This window comes from Balaenoptera musculus, chromosome 2 (assembly GCF_009873245.2).
Source record: "Balaenoptera musculus isolate JJ_BM4_2016_0621 chromosome 2, mBalMus1.pri.v3, whole genome shotgun sequence".
Lineage (NCBI taxonomy): Eukaryota > Metazoa > Chordata > Mammalia > Artiodactyla > Balaenopteridae > Balaenoptera > Balaenoptera musculus.
Window position 1 is genome coordinate 92299735 of NC_045786.1, and position 17815 is coordinate 92317549.

Consider the following 17815-nt stretch of genomic DNA (forward strand, 5'->3'; position numbering starts at 1 on the left):
TGAATATTAACTGTTCACTTGGAACTGAGGATAAAAGCATGTAAAGAGCTTTGATTTTGTTTAGGAAAGGAGCTGCAAAGTCGGCTGCCTCATTGACAGGAATATTGCTCCAATTTATGAAGCTCTTGGTGTTTGACTCCTGTGGTATTTCAATGTACACCAAACCTTTCCCCAGCAGTAAGTGCCTGGAGGTCCTTGGTGTTCAGCATTCCTGCTGGGTTTACTCTACTTCTTCAGAAGCAGCTTTTATGCAGTTACCTTTGTAGGCAGTTTTCACACAGAGACCGTTGGCCACTTGTCCCTTCAATTAAATTTTAAAAGGGGCCATCTGTGATCAAGAACAGCCAGATGTTTTTCCAAGCAACTGGTTGTGAAAATAATTAGTCATGTGACTTGGGGACATTTAGAAGGCACAGAATAGACTGTGGGAGGTTCAGGTACCTACCCAACTGCTACATTCCTTCAAAGGGGAGGCTGCCGGTCCTGATCATAGAAAGGGGTACTGGGGCTGGGCTTTTTGACCATTTTCCAAGCTCAGTACTTTAAACTCCAAATTCTTTACTGTGTAAGGATCACAGATGATGTAACATTTTTCCTTGGTTTCTTTCCCACATCCACCAAATGAACCCCCGTTTTTTCTTACCGTTTTAAATTCAATATATTATTTCTTGCCACATATCTTGCAAAAGGAACCTGAAAAATAAAGTTTCAAAGGTCAATGTCAACATGTGCCAACCACCTTTTGTTTTTTTAATAACAGCTTTGAGTTGTAACTCACATACCACAGAGTTCTCCCTTCTAAAGTTTACAATTCAGTGGTTTGTAGAATATTCACAAAGTTGTGCACTGCTTGCCATTCACACCCCTTGGAATGTTCCTGAGTTGGTCAGTCAGCAGCTGACCGCACTGCTGGATGTACCGCCAACCTTATTCACTGTGCATTTCTTAGGTTTTTGAATTTGAGAAAAATTCACTATTAAACACACTCTGCTAAATTTTTTATTATGCCAAATTAAAACCAGTGCAAGTTATTTGATTGTGAATTTTTTTAAGTGTCACTTAATGCAATCAACATGGGTATTACCTCTTTTTTTAAAAAAATAAATTTATTTATTTATTTATTTTTGGCTGAGTCGGGTCTTTGTTGCTGCGCATGGGCTTTCTCTAGTTGCGGTGAGCGGGGGCTACTCTTTGTTGAAGCACGCAGGCTTCTCATTGCGGTGGCTTCTCTTGTTGCGAAGCATGGGCTCTAGGCATGTGGGCTTCAGTAGTTGTGGCACGCGGGCTCTAGAGTGCAGGCTCAGTAGTTGTGGCGCATGGGCTTAGTTGCTCCGCGGCAGGTGGGATCTTCCTGGACTAGGGCTTGAACCCGTGTCCCCTGCATTGGCAGGCGGATTCTTAACCACTGTGCCACCAGGGAAGCCCGGGTATTACCTCTTATGGTGAATTTACTGACTTTCCTGTAGATCTTACAGAAGAAATTCTTAATAACCACTCACTAATAATCACCACAACTTATAAAACCATTATCAGATTGCCTCAAGAGATCTGACATGGTATCATTAATCAATGGGTCAAATTCTCAAAGGGCAATTATTTTTTATTTTGGGGGACTGAATATATCAGCTCACAGAAAGAGAGCTGATGTTTAAAAATCTGCATTTTAGTGTCCTAATGTCTAGAGAAGAAGAAGCCAGTTTTAAGTACAGCTATGTAAAGGTTTGCCCTTCTATCCTTTCTTCAACAGAGCCCAAGTGTCTGATATGCTACTTACTTACCTCTCACTCAAAATAATACCAAATCACTTGACTTACTATAAAAGAAAACCTAAATCTGAGGGTATGGAAGGAATTTCTTCTTAAACCATAAAACAAAACACAGATATGAAAAAAAGACAATGCCCTGATTCCAGACCTCCCTCCAGAGAAATACAGTCAAAAGTTCAAGTCTTTGACACGTCACTCTGGTGATACAAACAAGCTGGTATGTGTCATTGTTCACACGCATGTGGGAACATGTATTTACCTCACACATACTGGGTACATGCAAACACAGAGTGCACCTTATGCACACGCTCAGTTGTGCTTTTTTAAACTTTTTTCTTTCTCTATATAATAAAAATGGAATCATATTAGAGTTCCTTTGAAACATACTTCTTTTCAGCTAACAATATACCACGGACATTTCTACAGATCAAATATAGGTATGGATCTATCTAAATATATATGTATTTTGATCTTTTACCTCCTTAATATTCCATAATAAATTATTCAACCATTTTCCTATTGGTGAACATGCAGTTTTCAGTTTTTGAGCACTATGATAAATTGTCAATGGACGTCCTTTTAAGGTTCGTATACTGATGTGTTATTTCTTTAAGTAAATCTCTCAAAGTGGGATTGCTAGCTCAAAGGGTATAGTATGTGCATTTATTTTATTAAATACTTTCAGATTATTTTTCTAAAGGTTTAGCAACTTACATTCCCATCAGCAACATATGAAAGTACCCATTTTCCTAAACCCTTGTCATCTGTGGACAATTAAATATTTTTAACAGTCTGATGGGTGAAGTTCAGATACCTTTGCTTTGCATTTCCTTATTAGTGAGGCTGAACATCCTTCAGAAGTTTATCAGCCCTGTGCATTTTCTCTTCGGAGAACTGCCTGGTTATAGCCTTTGCTCATCTCTCTACCTGTAAGTGCTTTCTGTACATTAGGGATATTAACCTCTTGTCTGTTACATGCATGTACAGTACAGATGGGCTTGTTAGCAGCCAACACCATGTGAGTGATCAACTGGTAAGAGTACGGCTGTCAAAAGGGAACCCTGGGGATAAGAAAGCAAGCATGAGCAAAATTCAGCACACATAATTAACAGAGATGCTTGCTGTTACAAGAATTTAATTGTTCTAGACATTAGCATGTTAGAAAGCTACTGAAGACCTAGCCAAGAAATAAAGAAAAAAACTCCATTTATGTGTCTAAGTTGGCCAGGTTAGCCTGCTGTGGTCACCTGGCGAAGCTCAACACTGACATGCAGACGTGACACCTGCAATACAGGGCTCAGGTTTCTAGGGTCATAAGCACTAAGGTGGATGTACACAGGGTCAAATGTTTACCAAATTCCCATAATGCTCTCACCCTGATAACTCCTTCAAGATTATGTTTCCTAAAGGTGACGTTAAGAATATAAGCCTAGAGGGGGATGGTGGGGGTCATCCTTTAATACAGGTGCCACCCCTGGGACCAGGCATGGCACACGCGCTGTCAGCAGAATGTTCCCAGCCTCACCCGCAGGTCGAAAGGAAGCATCACCAGCATCCCGCTGTGGTCCATGAATAAGGCAGCTTCATTGTGCTCGTATATTTGCCTATTTCGGGGAAGCAGCAGTGGGGTACACAATTGGACAGCTCCTACACCCAATGAGAAAAAATAACTAATCATCAGGTTCTCATTCTTTCCAGATGCAACTTAAAATGAACACAGACCTGACAGTTGAGTAATCTGCTACGGGGACTGTTGAAATCAGTTTATCTTCAATTCTCTAAATGGAAAGCTCACCTAAGGTAAGTTTGTTAATTCAGTCCTATTTTTGACTCCACAAACCAACTGTATTTTAGCGGCAAGGTTGTAATATTCAAATTTGTTTCTCCTCAACAAGCTGAATTATAAAAATAAGCTTAAATTTCACAGGTGTCAACAACTTAGAACTGAATTTAAAAGTAAAATATGGTTGCACCCAAATCCATTCATAGTACTTTCTGATGAGGAAACAAAACATCTTCTGAGAAGGCACATAATTTTTTAAAAAGGACATACCATGTCTTTTGAAGATGCGGATAATGGTTTCACCCACGTGTTGCTGTATCTTGGCTGTACGGATGGAGAAGCTGCCCTAAGATATAACCAATTAAAATGCCATCAAAGCCTAATCAAAGGGATCCCCTACCATACTTTTCTGTGGCTTGCAGTAGGCATTACATTGCTTATTCCCAAGATCAAAAAGAGGTCTCAACAAGTCATTCCCCTTTTGAACATATTCAGGAGAGAAGAAACCACATGTCTCGCAACACGTCCTACTTTAGGAAGGCTGCCTGGGTTTAAAGTCCAAGCTCTTATGTTGATGTATGCCTTTCAGAGAGAGCCAGGCATATAGTACTACACAGTTCTCCCCGAGGACTTTCAGGGATACTGCAGCAGTCAAACACCTAACAGCGTCAAACCCCCTCCCATAGTCTAAGGTAATTCATAGTGGGCCTCTTGAAAGCTTCAAGGCCTTTGTGTATTTTGTAAATAACTGTCTTTTTCATTTGTTTCGTATTATAAAAGTAGTACTATTTCACTATAGAAAATTTAGAAATAATAGATAAGCAAAAAACCCAAAAATTAAAAAGTCAGCCACAATCCTGCAAATGTCTAATATTGCCAGCAAAGAAAAACTGGCCCCTGAAATCTATACTGATTTTCCACAAACCTTACCACTGCTTTCTCTACTACTCTTTTAAATTCTATTTTAAGCATACAGAAACAGAGAGAGAATATAACAAAATATATGTTATTCACTCACCCAACTTTATCAAATTTTAACATTTTGCTATACTGTTTAAGACCGTTTTTGTTTTTAAACAAGAAAATGTTGAAGGCGTTTGAATGTTATGTTGAACATAGATGTTGAATGTTAAACCTGCCTGTGCTTCAGAAACCACCTGGGAGCTCTGAGATTGTTGAAGCGCCTCACACTTAGATTCCAAGTCACTAGATCAGATGTAGGGCCTGAGCCTCTGTATCGTCAAAGGGCCTCACGGGTGACTTTGACGTGCAGCCAGCATTGGGAGCTATTGGCTACCGGATCTGGATCTGAGCTGGTTGGGTATTTTTCGCACTGGGCAGCTGGGCCAGGGCTCAGTCTCTAAAAGCACCGCTTCTTAATCTCTTTAGTAGGCGGTGGGTCAGGAACTCCTTCAAGTTAAGTGATTAAAAAAAGTGTGGCTCTTCCTGGAATAATGCATATGCACACATTTTGCATATACAGACCTCAGATTAAGAGCTTATGTTGGAGAAGGACCTACTGTAGAGCACAGGGAACTATATTCAATATCTTGTAATAACCTATAATGGAAAAGAATCTGAAAAAAAGAATCATATATATCCATATGAATCACTTTGCAGTACACCTGACACTAACACAACTTTGTACATCAACTGCAGTTCAATTAGAAAAAAAAAGAACTTATGTTGGAGGCATTAAAGGACTGCATGAAAATCGAGGAAGTGACTCCACCCTTTTGTGGACCAGGTGAAGCTCTTTCGAGGCGCGGCTCAGGCCCACCTTCAGTATGTCGCTGTCGTAGGTGTAATCGACGGCGGGGGAGATGCGCTGGGAGAAGGTCTGGGCCATCACGGTGCGGTAGGCCTTCCCGCCCACGTTGGCCAGGGTGCGGTGCAGCACCTCGTGCAGCTCCGACTCCTCCATCTGGGGCGGAGGCAGCAGTTCGCTCCTGAGCAGCTCTGTGGCCGTGGGCCGCTCTGCCGGATCGTGGTTCAACAGCCAGGAGATGACAGATTTCTACAACGAAACCCAGGCACCCCGGGGACGGGTGCAGTGGAAGGTGCTCAGGGATTCTCCTGACAAGCGGTGGTTGGTTCAGGTCCAAAAGAGACACACTTCTTCCACTTAGTTGGTGCATGTTAACTGGTATTTCTGAAATCTCTGAATTTGTCATTCTCCCCCTGTAGTTCATTATGGTCACAGAATTGTGCAACAATGTAATATGAGTCTTTCTTAAAAGAGGCCCTTCTTATACTTCCCTGCCATAAAGGACCAAAAAACCCTCAACTCAACAACTACATAGAAGCAGAAGTTAGAGACCTTCTAAACACTGTATCTAAACTACTGTATCAAAAACGATACAAGAATATAAAGCAAGTATTTTTAGGTGCTTAATTTTAGTATAAACTATAACGCGTAGGAGCTTCTAGAATCTCTAAAGCAGTATAAAACAGCTTTTCATTTTTCATTCTCCATTTATGTTATCTGTATTGATACCATTCCCTTGAATTCTCTTATGTTACTGGTTTATTATACCTTCACAGCTATCACCTGATTAAGCAGGGAACTATTTGAAGGCAATGTAAACCTTTGAAAGGCTCCATAATGATTCTGTAATTCTTTTGTTTATAATGAAGATTTATAAGGAGTTAGAGGAATACCTGAGATCAGAAAATCTCAATTTTTAGATGAACCTCATTAAGCATTTTCTAATCATGTAACTTTAAAATACCCTCCCCCAAATCCCTACCCCTGGTTTTAGGCTAAAATAAAAACACAGGTAATTATTTTTCACATAAAGAAGGAAACTGACATGATATAACTTTATGAAAATTTATGTTAAATTAAACTGGTAAAAATAATATCCTATTCAGCAAAACAGACTGTATGTAATACTGCTTAATTTCTGTATGTGGCAACAACTGTGTTATACTCAGTCTACAAGCATTTTCTATGCTGCCCCCTTTCGGATAAAAAGCAACAACGTGACGTGGGAGGTGGCCGTGGCACTGCTTGTGGTGCTAAGTTTATACAGCCCAAATGCAAATGCTCAAGGGTGCCCGGTAAGTCCCTGTGACAGGAGGGCAATCACTCTCATGACAAATGGTGTGCATAGTTGCACTTTTGTCTGTGGTTTAAGTTCCTACACCACCACAGCTGCCAACATGAGGAAATAATGAATAAGACTGACCTTGTTACAGGGAAAGGCTGGGATATGAATATTTACTTATGACACCCCAAAACATGGGGAACAACTCAGTTCGAATCAATGGTAACAGCTAACAAAAGAAGTAGAAACACAACTCAATGTATTTTCTAATGGTTCTTTACTAATTCAATAGTTGAGGCAGAATGGGTCCCTCGAGCCATAAACAAATGTCACATTAAACGCTACTGAATTATAGGATGTTAGTGCTAATATAAATAAAGGGTACTTAATACCTTTATTTTACAGGGGAGGAAAATTAAAGTCTAGAAAAGTTAAGTGACTTGTCCATCCAGATACATAACCAATAATCAAGAAACAGCAAATTAATGCAATGTTCTAGCTAGGTTTCTGTTCTCAACATTAATAATTTAAATAAGGGATTTTGCCTTGATTATAATTGTTAAGAAGTCAGTTTAAGGAATAAACTTCTACATAACAAGAGTATTAACCATGGAAGGCTTCACTAAGACAAAAAGCCAGCATTAAGAAGAAAGGTATACCAGAAGCACTATAATAAATTCACTAATGATTCTTTCATATTAGCCAGATGCCAATATTTACTATGACATGAGTTACACACACACACACACACACACACACACACTTGTAGTATGGAAGAGAAATTATTTTGTTTTAAATTACTGTAACATCTGGCTGTCTAGTCTTCCCCTTTACAATTTGAGCTACTTTACCATAAGACAGAACAAAATTGTAGTTTTAAGATATATTCTTCTTTTCTTAAAGTTCCAAGCTTTATCTAAAACAATGAGCTGTAAGAGCATTCTCTTTTTTTCAATAGCTAAGCCAAGGGTCCAAACAGTACTTCAAAAGCATCATGAATCACAAAAAAGAACCCTGTAGTTTGTTAATTTTCTATGTCAGCCCTTGGCATTTTTATGGTGTATTTCAAGTCTAAATACATTTTAAGTACTCCATCTTTCGATATTTTTTCCCCACGTTGTTCCCATGACACAAGAGAATGAGTGGCAGAAGATTACTAATTGAAGAAGAAAAAGAGTAATTAAAACCCAAGAGTGAGAACACAGTAATTAAAGCATCAGAAAATTACCTGCTTTGTATGCTCTCCATCAGCGAAGTCTTCTGGAAACTTAGGCGAAGTAGGCTAAAAAAAATATTATATTCAAATCAGCAAGTGCTTGGCAGACTGCCACAGTGAAAGCATTTTATTCACCAGAGGTAAGAAAATCAAATACAGAAATGAAAATTTGCTAACAAGGGAAGACGGATGTGAAACTCATCGTGAGACCCAACACCCATCCTTCCAAGGACATTCGTATTATCTTAATACTTACTTCACCCAAATGACAGCCTAGGTGACAGAAAGCACCTCATTTGAGGACAAAGTATTTAAAATCTAATGGCTTCAGGGAAAGACAAAGTAGCTTTATTAAACAAACAGATTAAAAAAGGGTAGAAATACCAAACCATCAATACCAAGTAAGAGAAAAACAACACAAAAACCTCTAGCCCCAAATTTCTCACCTTTCTGGTAAATAAGACCTCAGTCGTAACATTAACTTGGCAGTTGAGATATTCTTGAAATGAGGGAACAAACATGAATTTTAGACTAAGGAAAGGCACTCCACCAAGGACATAGTCCTCGAAGAGCATTCCAAGTCAAGGCAAGGACACAGTAATCACTTTATTTCTTCTGATACATTATGATACATTATGAACACAGCTGCCCTCTGATACATTATGAACACAGCTGCCCACGCTGTTCTGGCAGTTAAACCATTAAACTCTTTTCCAAGATATCTAGTGGAGTATTCTTAGTTAAGCTGTATGTGATTTACCCGGAGTATTCTTAGTTACGCTGTATGTGATTTACCCTAACAGACATGCCTGCTTGGCTCTGCTCAGAAAGGAAGAGGAAGACTCTCCGTATCTCTTGCTCATGAATATGTGAATCTAAATCACCCTCACTCAAACCTTATTCTCCACTGTCATCTTAATGCCATTTCCAATAGGCATCCTGGACCTCGCACACTAACATGAGTCCCTTTTAGTTTGGGCAATGACAGTTTAGTTTGGGCCAATTGATCCTTTGGGCGAGGATCAATTCGAAGAAGACAAATGGAGATCTCACTGGGAAAAAAATTCAAGTGGCTGACATTTTCCCCAGACCCCGTTTACCTTCTGGTCATGGTGGTATTCTTTAGGCATTACTACACCAGGTCCATTCAGCTGGAACCTTTAATTTCTAGAGCTAAATATCCATTATCCTTATAACCCATTCCCACTGCTGTAACTATATTGATATTATGCAAAATTTTTGGATTCCTCCTTTGCTTTAAAATCAAGAGTAGAGATAGCCTCATCCACCAGAGGGCAGACAGCAGAAGCAAGAAGAACTACAGGCCTGCAGCCTGTGGAACAAAAACCTCATTCACAGAAAGATAGACAAGATGAAAAGGCAGAGGGCTATGTACCAGATGAAGGAACAAGATAAAACCCAGAAAAACAACTAAATGAAGTGGAGACAGGCAACCTTCCAGAAAAAGAATTCAGAATAATGATAGTGAAGATGATCCAGGACCTCGGAAAAAGAATGGAGGCAAAGATCGAGAAGATGCAAGAAATGTTTAACAAAGACCTAGACGAATTAAAGAACAAACAAACAGAGATGAATACAATAACTGAAATGAAAACTACACTAGAAGGAATCAACAGCAGAATAACTGAGGCAGAAAAACGGATAAGTGACCTGGAAGACAGAATGGTGGAACTCACTATAAAGGAGACAAGAATATACAATGGAGAAAAGACAGTCTCTTCAATAAGTGGTGCTGGGAAAACTGGACAGCTACATGTAAAAGAATGAAATTAGAACAATCCCTAACACCATACACAAAAATAAACTCAAAATGGATTTGAGACCTAAATGTAAGACCGGACACTATAAAACTCTTAGAGGAAAACATAGGAAGAGCACTCTTTTACATAAATCACAGCAAGATCTTTTTTGATCCACCTCCTAGAGTAATGGAAATAAAAACAAAAATAAACAAATGGGACCTAATGAAACTTAAAAGCTTTTGCACAGCAAAGGAAACCATAAACAAGACGAAAAGACAACCCTCAGAATGGGAGAAAATATTTGCAAACGAATCAACGGACAAAGGATTAATCCCCCAAATATATAAACATGCAGCTCAATATTAAAGAAACAAACAACCCAATCCAAAAATGGGCAGAAGACCTAAATAGACATTTCTCCAAAGAAGACATACAGATGGCCAAGAAGCACATGAAAAGCTGCTCAACATCACTAATTATTAGAGAAATGCAAATCAAAACTACAATGAGGTATCACCTCACACCAGTTAGAATGGGCATCATCAGAAAATCTACAAACAATAAATGCTGGAGAGGGTGTGGAGAAAAGGGAACCCTCTTGCACTGTCGGTGGGAATGTAAATTGATACAGCCACTATGGAGAATAGTATGGAGGTTCCTTAAAAAACTAAAAATAGAATTACCATATGACCCAGCAATCCCACTACTGGGCATATACCCAGAGAAAACCATAATTCAAAAAGACACATGCACCCCAATGTTCACTGCAGCACTATTTACAATAGCCAGGTCATGGAAGAAACCTAAATGCCCATTGACAGACGAATGGATAAAGAAGTTGTGGTACATATATACAATGGAATATTACTCAGCCATAAAAAGGAACGAAATTGAGTCATTTGTTGAGACGTGGATGGATCTAGAGACTGCCATACAGAGTGAAGTAAGTCAGAAAGAGAAAACAAATACCGTATATTAACGCATGTATGTGGAACCTAGAAAAATGGTAGAGATGAACCAGTCTGCAGGGCAGAAGTTGAGACAGAGATGTAGAGAACAAACGTATGGACACCAAGAGGGAAAAAAGAGGGGAGGTGGGGATGGTGGTATGCTGAATTGGGCGATTGGGATTGACATGTATACACTGATGTGTATAAAATTGATGACTGATAAGAACCTGCTGTATAAAAAAATAAATAAAATAAAATTCAAAAATTAAAAAAAAATCAAGAGTAATCTCCAAGTATTTTTAAAAAGGATAACCTAGCAAAATATCTTCAAGTATGATTCCAAAAATAAATAAAATTGGGGTAAGTTTCTCATCATTGTAAGTGCATAAGCAGAGGTGGATTTCCATTTACTAGAAATATAGAAAATCATAGTAGGACCACTTCTTTCTATATTATAAATACAAGAAAAATACCCTGCCTCAAATTCTAATGTCTATGCTAAGATTCAGGTTATTGGAAATTGAGGCATTAAAACATCTGATACATACATCTCTGAGTTGGTTGAGAACAAAGATCCTTTCTGAGGCTGTGATCATGGGATGATAGCACATCTCAAAGAAGATGATTCCCAGGCTGAAGAGATCCACTTTCTGAGGAGGAAAAAGAATTTTATTTAGAGGCTAGATATGAAAGCATAATCCACTAGGGAATTATAGGATGAGCACTGTTAGTTGGGATGTTTGCATAAGTGAAAATAAGCCACACTAGAAAAAATTCGCTTTGTTCTAAAAAAAAAAATTATAGGTGTAAAATATAGATGAGAGACATATTTATTTTTAGATAAAATATTTGGCATGACTTCAATGTTTTTCTTAAAAATTAATTGTAACTGGTTTAGCTATACACATAGACATAGATAACCACTGGCCACACACTGAGGATAATCACTACAGAGCAAGGACAACCGAGATCTGTTGAAAGAATTTGCTTTGCATCTTTACTAATCATTGCAAAAGGGAAACACAGACCGCACTCTGCAGCTGATAGCAAAGGTCAGCTACTGATTGCAAAGCCATACCAACGAGGTCAGAAGCACAGCACAACAGAAATATCGTGACAACTGCTAACAAAATATGGAAGTGTAAGTAAAGAAGGTAAAAGGGCATGTCAGTGCAGAGTCTCAGGTAGGGAGCTGTCGAGGGGGAAGAAGGAGGTCAGAAGGCCCTGTGCCTGCGGCAGCTGAGCACAACCCGGCTGAGCGGGAGACTGCTCATGGTGAACTGCACACAGGCACAGGAGCCACTTGCAAGGAAAACGTCAATGAATTTGGACTCAAGGATTAGTAGGAGAGCCTCTGCAACCAGTGACCTCCAAAGTCTTAAAAACAAACATTCATTGTGTCATTTCCTACACATGTTAGCAGTAGAAAAATGTACATACTGAACGGAACATACCGAAAAGCACCAAGAATACAATAGCAACCACCCATAATCCCACTGCTTAAGGATATTTACAACTGATGGCTAAGATACGCCCTTTTGGTGGGTTTTTTTAAACGCACACACACACTATAAAACTAGAACCACACTGTCGTTTGTAACTTTTATTCCCTTAATATAGCAAGAATATCTTTATACTATAATGTCATTTTTCTAAAACCGGCCTCTAATATTTTAATGACATATTCAATTACATGGATGTCCCATAATTTATTTAACCAGTTCCCTATTTTTTAAATGCTTGTTATTTTTCATTGTTATAAACAATGCTGTGACAAACCTCTTTTACACCAATCTTTTTGAATGTCCCTGGTTGTTTCCTTAGGATACGTTTCAAAAGGTGGACGTGCTAGGCCAAAGGGTAAGTTCCTTTTAAGGATTTCATTATACTCTTACAAACCAAACGCAGAAAGATGACACTAAAGGTGCCTCCCACTCCCTCAGGGTGGGCGTGTCCATCTCCACACACTCCCACCCTCACCAGGTATTTGGAGGTCTGCTTCAACTCTGTCACTACCAAGTGTTCCCTGTCAGAACCAAAACCCAGGCTTCAATTGCCACTGCTAGCTTGAAAATATGCTTTAATGTGAATTGCCTGCCTCATGTATTTTAAAAATTTAGCTCTACGGTCTTGCCCGAAGTGATCTCATCCAGTCTCATGGCTTTAAGTCCCATCTGTGTGCTAATGGCTCTCAAATTTATACCTCTGACTCTGATCTTTCTTCTGAACTCAAGTCTTGAGTCCCTAACAGCCGACTGGAGCTCTCTAATCGGATTTCTCATCAGGCATTTCAAATTAAACATGCCCTAGACGGAATATTCCTGCTGTCTTCTCCTCCATCTCCCAGGTCTTTCCTCATGGTTCCTCAGCTCAGTCAACTACCCTTCCCCCAGCCACTCCAGGCAGAAACCTGAGCACTGTCCTGTTTTCCTTTCTTTTCCTCACCCAACACCCACTCCATTAGGAAAACCTGTCAATTCCCCCCCAACATGTATTTCACATCTGCACACTTCTCCCCGTCTCTACTGCCACCACTCTGGTCCCCGCTCAGCCGCCCCACCTGGACTCCTGCCAAGCCTCCGGCAGCAGCTAGAGTGAACTCTCTCGCTCAACATCCTTCAGGCGCTGCCTGCGCACATCACTTCTCATGGCTAAGCTGGCCCTGCACCATCTGACCCTGGCCTTCCCTTCAGCTTCGCTTCGTGCCTCTCGCCCTCATAGCTCTCACCACGCTGCAGCCACACTGACCCTCTCTCTGACTGTCCTAAGTGCGCCACGCTACCTCTCACCCAGTCTTCTCTCTGTGCATGCTATTTCCTCTGCTTACCCCTCTTCTCTCCCAGCCAAGCTCCAGCCCCCAACTTTGCATGGCTTCTCCCCCCTTTCCTCCTTTATCCTGAAACCCATCCTCTTGGGGAGGCTTTCTCTAGTCAGTCGACCTAAAGATGATGTCTTTTACTGTTCTCTGGTCACTGGACTCCATTTTTCTTCTTAGTTCCTACAGAGTTTGTGATTTAAAAATTTTTTATTTGTTTACTGTCTGTTTCATCCACCATCATCCACCAATGGACAAGCTCCCGGAGGGCTGGAATAAGATGTCTTATTACTTGATTGCCTTGTTCCCTGTGTTCCTGGGGCCTGGCCCAGGACCAGTTAGTTCAAATCTTCTTTAGATGGATGGAGGGACTGTAAGCTCCCTGGCAACAACAGTGCCAGCTTCAGACACTGTCCTTGGGCATCACGTGTCCTATTTGGAGCAGTCGCTCAATAGACATGTGGATATATATTGAGTGAATGAATGTTCCTGACTATTTCAGCTGGTAACTAAACCCCAAATGCTGTAATCTTGATATTCTTACTATTATCTCTCTCTTGAGATCTTTCCTTTTCCCCAAAAACCTTCCTCTTTACCTGGTTGTATGCAGATTTGGTGCTGCCTTGGACCTCTGGGCTTACATATAAAGCAGTGCCAACCATCCCAGTCAAATGACCTGCATGGAAGAAGGCAGAGGGAAGGATTACCAATAACAGGACTTAGAGATAAGGCAAATTTTTAACAAAACAAAACAAAAAAAGTTTCTTAAGAGTGAGACATGGTCTGTTAATTGTTTACACTATTCACAGGAAGAAGCAGCATGCATTTCACCAAGCTATTAACCCTAAATCATGGATGGCCACACACTTTGTTCCACACAGGATGGCTCTGCTGTGGTAAAGGGACAGTGCCAGGCAGGAAGACCCCAGATGGCCCAGGTCATGAGGTAACCTCCTATTACCACCTGGGGTCAAAGTATAACTGCCTACCCAGAGGAGTAAATTATTCTAATTGAAGGTCTAATTTCTTAGAGTTCTGAAGAACAATCTATATAGTGAAAAGGGAAAAAAATTAAAGCATTTCCATAATTTTGTTAATTTAATGAATAATTATAATGTGCTTTAGAATAAAATCTTTACAAATGAAAAAAAAGGTTTCACTTTGAGAAATTTTATTCTGTACTGCATATTTAAAATTTTCCTGGACTTCCCTGGCGGTCCAATGGTTAAGACTCTGCGCTTCCACTGCAGGGGGCACGGGTTTGAACCCTGGTCGGGGAACTAAGATCCCCACATGCTGCACGGCGCACTCCCCCGCCAAAAAATAATAATAAAATGAAATTTTCCTAAGAGGGTAGATCTTATGCTAAGTGTTCTTATCACAAAATTAATAATAATAGTAACAATAAATAAGAGGGCAGGAAGAAACTTGGAGGTGATGGATATGTTTATGGCATAGACTGTGGTGATGCTTTCTTAGGTGTGTATGTACCTCTAAACTCCTCAGGTTGTATACATTACATATGTAAATTTTTTATGTTAAAAAAAGATAAAAGAGAAAAAAAGAAATTTTGTGGATTGCTTATTAACACACTAATTAAATATACAGTCTTCTGGATTTACCTGAAGGGTCTGATTTAATCAAGTGATCTCCTGATGTATCATCTTGTTTGCCGTCAGCCTAAAAATTCAAGTAGCCAAATAAGAAATTAAAATGTTATATTATTCCACAGGAATGGATTATCATTTCTAAATGAAGACTGACTGAAAAATATTACACAGAAACCAGAATAACTATAATAATGCTTTTTAGAGCTTTAAATTTTTTTTAGTTTAGTTAGCCTACTAATGCAGGGCTCACTGGAAACCCCAATGAGATCAAGGAGAAGGGCAATTCACTGTAGAACTCCTTCGTGGCAGAACCCCCTGAAAACTTACCTAAACTAATTTATTTTCATATTTCAAATGCCAAAACAGAATCTATTTACTGGGAAGAGTAAAGGTATATTAATCACAACAAACTCACTTTCTAACTTTTTTAATTTTCCCACTGGGTCAATTTTTACTCTTTTTTCCTAGAGGCTGGTCACCAAATATGTTCCACTGTCACTGCTAATACCTCTTAGGTAGCCTCACTTCTTCCACTATATCTGTGACAGCCCTGTTTCCCTCATTCCCCTAAATCACTATTTTTTGGACATCTCTCCACAGATTCCTATCACGAGCACTGCCATCAATAACAAGAGCTCTAATATTCGTAGAGCCAGGCAATGTTCCAGGGCTTTACCTATATTCTTATTTTATCCTGGTGACAACTTTGAAGCTGGTACTTGAATTAGGCACATTTTATGGAAAGGATACTAAGAGGTTAAGTAACTTGCCCAAGGATTCTAGCCCAGGGCAGTGGGCCTCCAGAGCCTGTGCTCTTATCTACCTCCCTACTATTACAGCCTACAGATATCAAGTTACATTTGTTAGTCTGGGGATCAAATCCCCAAAGAGCCCTTCCTTGGTCTTAGCAGTCTTCAAATTCCCCAGTGCTCTGGTCAGGACCATGTCCTTACTGTCCCCCTTCCATTTCCTCCCTCTCTGCTCCTTCTAACCTCACCTTCTAATTTAACCCCTGAGGTTTTTCTCACCATTAATCCAAATCCTAGTTTCTTTTTTTGACCACCCTTATAATTAACTGCATTTACCACAGATTTTGGTGCCTAATCTCTGGCTTATGATGTTAAGTAAAACTCTTCCCCCAGCACTCAAGGCCTGACACCTCCAGGAATCCCCAACCTTCAAGCATCTTCTCTCACTGCTCCCCTACACCTCATAGTTTCAACCAACCAGACAACATGCTGGCCTTCAACAATCATGTCTGCTTACCCCAGGGCCTTTGCTTATGCTGTTCTTTCTCTCGGGAAACCCCTACCCTGGTGTCACCATGCCCTGCCCTCAATCTCAGCCTACTGGACTCTCACCATCCTTTAAGGCTCATCTGAAATGCTGTTTTCTTTATACAGCCGTTCTTGATCCTCATAACCATATGCAAATTTCCTCCTGCTTTTAAGTCTTATATGACTATTTCTCTCACCTCACATTATTTTAGCTTTGTAGGTTTAACAACTACTCTACAGTGTTGTGAAGAAGAGCGTTAATACTTTCTGATTTATGTTGTCTAGAACTCATTCTTCTGATGTTTTACGGTTTTTGAGCCTTATTTCCTTAAGCTAACTAAAAGCCCATCGAGTGTAAAGCATCTAGCCCAGTGCCTGGCATGGTAGACCAAAACACCAAATTGTTTCATAAAGTATTTCATGCCTTTGACCTAAATATCACCCACAAACTAATAATTGTATGTCTCTCAAGTGGAACGTACTCACTAAAACGTATTCACAATTTCAAAGCCTGCAGGATCATTTGCAGCTGCCCCTTCAGACTTGTATACTTTCCTGGGGATTACACAGCAGAGTTCAGGGAATTCATAGTCATGAGAATGTTAGAAGACAGGATAGTTAAGGCACATGGGTCCATTTTCAGGCACATATGAATTAAAAAAATACTCACAGCAAAGGCTAGATGGTCTGTCGCCAATCCAAAATCACCTATTTTTACATGGTCATCAGAATCCAAAAAAATGTTGACAGGCTTCAAATCTCGGTGAATCATTCCCTGATGGAAAAGAGCAAAGAAACCAACAACGTTTTCCCAAACATAACTTATATCATACCTGTTTCCTCATTTGAAAGGCCAACCTAGTGATGAAAACTGGATGAAGTCTTCTCATGCAGACCATGCTAGTCCAGGCTGTCTGACCTCCACAATGTCTCCCAAATGTCCTGCCAATGACCTTGCCACCCTCTCCCAATCTACCTGCTGGTGGTCCTGATCAGGTCCAATCCAAATGGTGCCCTTTGGCATCCAAGACCCCTGTCTATCAGGTTCACCGTGATCTTTCTCTCTACTGCATCACAAAACCCTTGCTCTGGTCAGGGAGACACACACCATTTTCATTCCTTCTTCTACTCCTTTCTTCAGGCTACCTGCCCTGCCTAGGCTTTTCTCCACTCATTGGAACTGTACCAATATTTACAAGTGCCAACTTATTCACGAAGACTTCCACAGTAATTCTAATAATTCAACTTTGCATTCCCAGCACACCAGGTAAGTGCTCAATGATTACTTGTTACGTGAACACTACTTTCTCCCCTTCCTAATAGCATCCTCATCATGCTTACTGTTTCCGGAACTATAATACAGGAAATAAATGTAATAAAAACACTTTATGGTGTGATCTCTCTTACTGTTACATGAAGGTAAATTTCGGCTCCCTCAAAAAAACAGGAAGTCCCTCTCAAGTATGGGGTTTGTCATACACTTGTGCCTTTCTCTATTTCTAGGTTTGGCACAGTGTTAGACACCCAACAAATGGTTGGCAGGTACTGAGCAGATTAGATGGCAAGGAAGACAGCGCACGGAGCA

General features: G+C 40.0%; 1 protein-coding gene across 3 annotated transcripts in view; it reads right to left on the reverse strand.

The window, feature by feature from the left end:
• The window catches only part of EIF2AK4 (eukaryotic translation initiation factor 2 alpha kinase 4), a 108401-nt gene that overhangs the window by 26798 nt on the left and 63788 nt on the right, over window positions 1-17815 (reverse strand). For all 3 annotated transcript variants that reach the window (XM_036842668.1, XM_036842666.1, XM_036842667.1), the window contains 9 exons: window positions 16901-17005; window positions 14966-15023; window positions 13940-14019; window positions 11077-11178; window positions 7828-7881; window positions 5330-5566; window positions 3820-3895; window positions 3292-3413; window positions 644-693 (listed from right to left, as the gene is read on the reverse strand). In XM_036842668.1, the coding sequence (XP_036698563.1) occupies window positions 644-693; window positions 3292-3413; window positions 3820-3895; window positions 5330-5566; window positions 7828-7881; window positions 11077-11178; window positions 13940-14019; window positions 14966-15023; window positions 16901-17005 (884 nt within the window). The remainder of the gene's footprint in view (window positions 1-643; window positions 694-3291; window positions 3414-3819; window positions 3896-5329; window positions 5567-7827; window positions 7882-11076; window positions 11179-13939; window positions 14020-14965; window positions 15024-16900; window positions 17006-17815) is intronic.